Raw genomic sequence first — 6,986 nt, 5'->3', positions numbered from 1 at the left:
CAAAACTAACAGAGGATTCCAGCCCATGAATAACATAAGCATGCACGTGGACCAATGACGTAGGCTGCAGGGTTTATAAACAGACATTCGAGCATTAGATGGATGGGAAAAGGATCACACAAAACCCAAAGAAAAACATGAAAAATCTCTTTTTATTCCCAAATCAGTGCACAAAGCACCAGAAAAGCCCTAGAAATACAGAAGCCCCCATAAATAGAGAAAAACCCAAACAAATATAGGGCTATCTAAACAACAAATCATATCATGAACACTTACAGATATATATATAAATAAAAGGAAAAAAGGAAAAAAAAAAAGAAAGAAAAACCACAGAAAACCCTAAGCAACATCCATCCTTCCCTTGGAAATCACATCTTCCTTACTTCCTTTTGAAGCCAAATCCTACTAGAAAATGTTATCACTGCAACATGTAAGATTGCCACCATTGAAGAAGCTTTTAGGTCCATATCATCATCAAGATTGTAAAAACTAGTCATTGCATGGTGAAGACCCTTATTTTGAAATCCTAACAAGCTCCTTTTCTTGAAGCATTCCCTTATTTTAGTGGCCCATTCAAGACCTGCAATTCAACATTGTTTCAACATGAGAAAAGACTATTTAAGATGGGTTTTAAGAGCTAAATTGTAATTAGAGATAGAAACAAGGATTATAAGTTAATTAAGAGTATTAGATGGGTTGGATTTTTACTTACATGATTTGCAAGGGTGGGAATAGAGGAGGTGTCTCAAGCTTAGTAGTGGATTGGAGGGGGAGGGGAGGAGTAGAGGTATGGATGAGGGGATGGTGAGGGTGGTGGTGGGGATTTGTAGTAGTAGGGGGGAGGAGGAGATGGTGATGGTGGGGGCGGGGATTTGTAGTAGTAGGGAGGAGGCGGTGACGGTGATGGTGGGGGCGGGGACTTGTAGTAGTAGGGAGGTGGTGGTGATGCATCTGGTGGTGGAGGTGATTTGTAATAGTAGGGAGGAGGAGGAGATGGCGATGGTGGGGGTGGGGACTTGTAGTAGTAGGGAGGTGGCGGAGATGGCGATGGAGGTGGTGGGGAATTGTAGTAGTAGGGTGGTGGTGGAGATGGTGATGGGGGAGGTGGGGATTTGTAGTAGTATGGAGGTGGTGGGGATGGTGATGGGGGTGGTGGGGATTTGTAGTAGTAGGGAGGAGGGGGTGATGGTGATGGTGGGGGTGGGGACTTGTAGTAGTATGGAGGAGGAGGAGATGGGGATGGTGGCGGTGGAGACTTGTAGTAGTAAGGATGGGGAGGAGATGGTGATGGTGGGGGTGGGGACTTGTAGTAGTAAGGAGGGGGAGGAGATGGCGATGGTGGAGGTGGAGACTTGTAGTAGTAAGGAGGGGGTGGAGATGGTGATGGGGGTGGCGGGGACTTGTAGTAGTATGGATGTGGGGATGGTGATGGGGGAGGGGGAGATTTGTAGTAATAGGGTGGTGGTGGTGAGGGTGATGGTGGAGGTGGGGACTTGTAGTAGTATGGATGAGGAGATGGTGAGGGAGGTGGTGGGCTCTTGTAGTAATAAGGTGTTGGTGGTGAAGGTGATGGGGGAGGAGGAGATTTGTAGTAATAGGGTGGTGGTGGAGATGGTGATGGTGGAGGTGGGGATTTGTAGTAGTAAGGGGGAGGAGGAGATGGCGATGGTGGGGGTGGGGATTTGTAGTAGTAGGGAGGATGCAATGACGGTGATGGTGGGGGCGGGGACTTGTAGTAGTAGGGAGGTGGTGGAGATGGATTTGGTGGTGGAGGTGATTTGTAATAGTATGGAGGAGGAGGAGACGGCGATGGTGGGGGTGGGGACTTGTAGTAGTAGGGAGGTGGTGGGCTTGGAGATGGAGGTGGTGGGGATTTGTAGTAGTAGGGTGGTGGTGGAGATGGCGATGGGGGAGGTGGGGATTTGTAGTAGTATGGATGTGGTGGGGATGGTGATGGGGGTGGTGGGGATTTGTAGTAGTAGGGATGAGGGGGTGATGGTGATGGTGGGGGTGGGGACTTGTAGTAGTATGGAGGAGGAGGAGATGGCGATGGTGGGGGTGGGGACTTGTAGTAGTAAGGATGGGGAGATGGCGATGGTGGAGGTGGGGACTTGTAGTAGTAAGGATGAGGAGATGGCGATGGTGGAGGTGGGGACTTGTAGTAGTAAGGATGGGGAGATGGCGATGGTGGAGGTGGGGACTTGTAGTAGTAGACTGGTGGTGGTGGAGACTTGTAGTAGTATGTTGGTGGGGGAGGTGGTGGTGACTTGTAGTAGTAAGGAGGGGGAGGAGATGGCGATGGTGGAGGTGGGGACTTGTAGTAGTAAGGATGGGGAGATGGAGATGGTGGAGGTGGGGACTTGTAGTAGTAAGGATGGGGAGATGGCGATGGTGGAGGTGGGGACTTGTAGTAGTAAGGATGGGGAGATGGAGATGGTGGAGGTGGGGACTTGTAGTAGTAAGGATGGGGAGATGGCGATGGTGGAGGTGGGGACTTGTAGTAGTAGACTGGTGGTGGTGGAGACTTGTAGTAGTATGTCGGCGGGGGAGGTGGTGGCGACTTGTAGTAGTAGACTGGTGGTGGTGGAGACTTGTAGTAATACGTCGGCGGGGGAGGTGGTGGCGACTTGTAGTAGTAGACTGGTGGTGGTGGAGACTTATAGTAGTACGTCGGCGGGGGAGGTGGTGGCGACTTGTAGTAGTAAGTGGGTGTGGGTGGGGGTGGGGATTTGTAGTAGTAAGTAGGTGGTTTTGGCTTAGGTTTCTCGCATTCCTTGTACGGGGTCTTGGGTGCATAGGCAAATGGCTTGGCTTTAAGGACAACCTCTTCATGGGTTTTGGATTTCACTTTGAGCATGGCCCCTTTCTTGCCATAATGGAGGTTTGTGGGGATGTTACACTTGGAGTCCTTTGGTGGTGCATGGAGCATGGCCTTGCAAGCCTCATCTCCATATTTCATATAATCATAGCCTTCCACAGCAATGCTGTATTTTCCATTGATCTTGGTCTTGCCATAGGCTACAATCTCTTTGTCTCCAGCCTTGCACGTGATTTTCACAACAGCACCTGCATCCATGTGTACACCAATACAAAGTTACAAACATTTGAAATGGAAATAATAATAAAATATATAGATAATGATTATTAGATAATGTTAAATGATACAAGCTGTCTTTAACTAATTTTGTCAAACCAAGTAAAATATAGATGATGTGACAATGCTAGGTTTCCCATGCCCACATGCATGTAGAACCTTTTTTTCATCCACAGGTGGTCACTCGTGCCAATATGGCATACGTGTGAGATCCGAGATTTCCTTGCGGTTCAGTACCATTATCAGATCTTTCTGCCTAAAAAATCTGGCCGTTTAACTCGTTGGGTGGGGCCCTAATTTACCAAATGAACTGAAATTTTTTCTAGCTGTCCGATTGTATGAGTGGAATGGAATGAATTATAGGGCAGAAGAGCTAAACATTGGAGTTGCTGTGATGGAAAGCACTGATTATCTTTTGTTTTGTATGCGATGGCCCACTTGAGGTATCAAAAGGTCTGATTCATGTGCGAGAACTAAACATTGTAGCCCATCTGATGGAATTCTCTGATCAGCTACAGGTGGGCCCCACACTCATGTGGGCTTAGCTAACCTCTACCCACATGTATCCATGTTGTAAAAGAAATAATAAATTAAAATTATAAAAAAAAAAAAAAAACATAAAAATGGAATATGGGTTTTGATTAAGGCTGCGTTTAGTTGCGGTGAATATCATGAAATTGCTTCATTAATGAAATTTCATGATATTTGGTGCAACCAAACGCAGACGAAATGCATGAAAATTTCTATTGGTGTGGTGCAAGAGAAATTGTAAGAACTTCTAGAAATTATAATATAAAATTTTATAATTATGGAATGACAAATGTTTTTAAAGGAAATTTCTTTGAAAGATGTTACCTTTGAGATGTTTCTTGTCATGGGACTTCTTGGGATATTTCCAGTCGTAGCATCGGTAGCAGTAAACCTTTCCGACGACCTTCACGATGAGGGGGTGGTGGTGTGGGTGTGGGTGTGGGACTGGCACTGGAGGTGGTGGTGATTTGTAGTAGTATGGAGGTGGTGGATATGGGGAAGGTGGTGGTGGAGATTTGTAGTAGTAAGGTGGTGGTGGTGATGGTGATGGTGGTGGGGGAGACTTGTAGTAGTAAGGTGGCGGCGGAGACGGTGATGGTGGTGGGGGAGACTTGTAGTAGTATGGTGGTGGAGGTGAGGGTGAAGGAGGAGGTGGTGACTTGTAGTAGTAAGGCGGTGGAGGAGATGGTGATGGTGGTGGTGGGGATTTATAGTAGTAAGGGGGTGGTGGAGAGGGAGATGGTGGTGGTGGAGATTTGTAGTAGTATGGTGGTGTTGGATATTCCTTTGGCGGGGGTGGAGATTTGTAGTAGTATGGTGGTGTTGGATATTCCTTCGGTGGGGGTGGAGATTTGTAGTAGTAAGGAGGTGGTGGAGATGGAGACGGCGGTGGTGGAGATTTGTAGTAGTATGGTGGTGGAGGAGATTTCTCAGGAGGTGGTGGAGATTTGTAGTAGTATGGTGGTGGAGGAGATTTCTCAGGAGGTGGTGGAGATTTGTAGTAGTATGGTGGTGGTGGAGATTTCTCAGGAGGTGGTGGAGATTTGTAGTAGTATGGTGGTGGTGGAGATTTCTCAGGAGGTGGTGGAGATTTGTAGTAGTAAGGTGGTGGTGGTGATGGAGAGGGTGGTGGAGGAGATTTGTAGTAGTATGGTGGTGGAGGAGATTTCTCAGGAGGGGGTGGAGATTTGTAGTAGTAAGGTGGTGGAGGAGATGGAGAGGGTGGTGGAGGAGATTTGTAGTAATATGGTGGTGGAGGGGATTTTTCAGGTGGTGGTGGTGACTTGTAGTAGTAAGGTGGTGGTGGAGATGGAGAGGGTGGTGGAGGAGATTTGTAGTAATACGGTGGTGGAGGGGACTTTTCAGGTGGTGGTGGTGACTCGTAGTAGTAAGGTGGTGGCGGAGACGGAGACGGAGGAGGCGGCGATTTGTAGTAGTAAGGTGGCGGGGGTGACGGAGACGGTGGTGGTGGTGATTTATAGTAATATGGTGGTGGAGGGGAAGGCGACGGCGGTGGCGGCGACTTATACTCATATGGTGGTGGTGGCGAGGCGTAAATGTACGGCTCGCCGGTAGCTTCTACATTGCTAGACAAGAAGATGATTGCAAAGGCCAGTAGTATGTGTGGCCACAGACGACCCCATGATGAGGGGTCGCCGATCGGTAGTCTCATCGGACGGTTGAGATTTCACCAGCTTTGGCCAATTTCCTCAGCCAAGGTGTGAACCACCAAAGGATTTGATGGTGTGGATTGAAGGAAGGAAGAGGTGTTGTTGAAAGGGTTGTATGTGAATGTATTTATAAGACAAGATCGTTATGATGGAGCTATCAAATGGGCCTTATTTTAATAGGATTTTGATTTATTGAATTGGGTTTTGCAAGCTGGATTTATTTAATTAAAAATAATTAATTAATCTGAGTTGGAAATTAGAACTAGTCACCTACTCAATATATTACAATGTAGATCGTGCTGTATACGTGTTATAAGATTGTATTAGAAAATTTGAACCGTTGGATCTGTCTTTTACCTTGGTTTTGTTGCCTGGAAACAGACTCTTTACATATATAAAACTATTGGAATATGAGGCATGTGCAAGGATATCTGGACCGTCTAAATCGTGTGGCAGATTTTAGGGATAGAGATAGAGTAATTTTAGCCGTTTGATTGGTGGGTGTCATGTGGATGGTTAAAATTACATTAGTGACTGGTTCAAATTTAATGAGATCTTTGAATTTTGATCAATAGATAGTTGTTCAGAGAATGGACGGTCATGAATGGTGTACAACTATGCCAGGGGTGAATGACTCACAACCATTTTTAAAAATGGTGGTCCTCTATTCAAATTGGAAATAATAAAAAATAAATAAAAATCGAGTTGACTCACCTGGTCGACTCGGTCATATTTCATCAAGATTCGGAAGTAAAGCTAGCTTTGATCATGGCCCATTTGAGGCTTATTCATCCCTATTCACTATGATTATTAACTCGGAACGAGTCGACTCAGTAAAATTTTGAGTCGAGTTCTTAGTTTTAAAACTATTTGAAGTCGTAAAACGAGTCTACATTCAATGCACGGAGGGAGTGCGTGGAGACACAGATCTCTTCCATTTTGGATGTCGAGGGTGTTTTCGTTATTTTAAAAGAAAGTTTTATCTAGGGAGAAATTTAGATTCGCTAAAATACAAGCGCCCCATTGATCACAATGTGGAACATCTATGATCGATCCTTTACATTCATTATTCTTATTTTGTAATTTATTCATGTAAAAATAAAAATCAGACTGGACCGTTCATCATGTGGGCCACAAATTAAAACAAAAAATCCAACCGTTAGTTATACTTTTCTAACAACCATTTTTTCAAATTGGAGTCCATAAAATCTAGAAACAACTAAGATTTTTCTCTTGAGAAATATCATCATGGTCCCCACCTGATGAACGGAAGATCATGAACACGTGTGAAATGAAAGCACGTATGGGGAGCCTGAGTTTTGCAATTGCTAATGCGCGGTGCGCATACATTTCATCTTTTACAGATTTTACCATATGATTGCAGCAGGTTACCACAATTCTCGCTGGAACCGTCAGAGATGTTTTCCGAGTGATGATACGTGTGGTGCCGAAGAACCGGAATATGGCACACTCATCTCCCTGTCGTACACGTGTCAGTGTGATGTGTCAATCGGGACCGTTTATATGGTGGGCCTCACTATGGATGTACAATGTTGGGAAAATCACATTTAATAGTTGATCATATTCATTGATTTTCTTCACTTACTGGAAATTAATGTTAACCATTTATTCTTTTCTACCATTGCTTTAAAGGACACTGTTTAGATGGCTAGGATGATCCAATTTCTGTG

The 6,986-nt window shown here is 45.3% G+C and overlaps 1 protein-coding gene across 19 annotated transcripts; it reads right to left on the bottom strand.

Annotated features, from left to right (window-relative positions):
• Positions 1–438: 438 nt before the first annotated feature.
• On the bottom strand, positions 439–5,409 carry LOC131246334 (extensin-2-like). Of its 19 annotated transcripts, none has more exons than XM_058246336.1 (5): positions 3,950–5,409; positions 2,194–3,066; positions 2,104–2,148; positions 713–2,058; positions 439–580 (listed from the first exon to the last, which is right to left on the bottom strand). In XM_058246336.1, exons 1-4 carry the CDS (start codon positions 5,295–5,297, stop codon positions 752–754), a joined length of 3,573 nt encoding a protein of 1,190 aa, XP_058102319.1. In that variant the 5' UTR covers positions 5,298–5,409; the 3' UTR covers positions 439–580; positions 713–751. The 19 variants fall into 19 exon arrangements, with proteins under 19 accessions (XP_058102319.1, XP_058102317.1, XP_058102320.1 ...); XM_058246334.1 differs by having other exon boundaries at positions 713–2,307; positions 2,353–2,397; positions 2,443–3,066; XM_058246337.1 differs by having other exon boundaries at positions 713–3,066; positions 3,950–4,738; positions 4,787–4,835; positions 4,884–5,409.
• Between the last annotated feature and the right edge of the window lie 1,577 nt (positions 5,410–6,986).

The sequence above is a fragment of the Magnolia sinica genome, chromosome 5, assembly GCF_029962835.1.
Source record: "Magnolia sinica isolate HGM2019 chromosome 5, MsV1, whole genome shotgun sequence".
NCBI classification, from domain to species: Eukaryota; Viridiplantae; Streptophyta; class Magnoliopsida; order Magnoliales; family Magnoliaceae; genus Magnolia; species Magnolia sinica.
The sequence above is the reverse complement of the archived record's forward strand: the minus strand, read 5'-3'. Positions and strand labels throughout refer to the sequence as shown.

Excerpts from the sequence above, each read along its gene's own strand:
- LOC131246334 (XM_058246326.1), bottom strand. The coding sequence starts at position 5,297 with ATGAGACTACCGATCGGCGACCCCTCATCATGGGGTCGTCTGTGGCCA. Across the intron at positions 3,067-3,949 it reads TGACAAGAAACATCTCAAAG|GTGCTGTTGTGAAAATCACG; the intron begins GTAACATCTTTC and ends ACATGGATGCAG.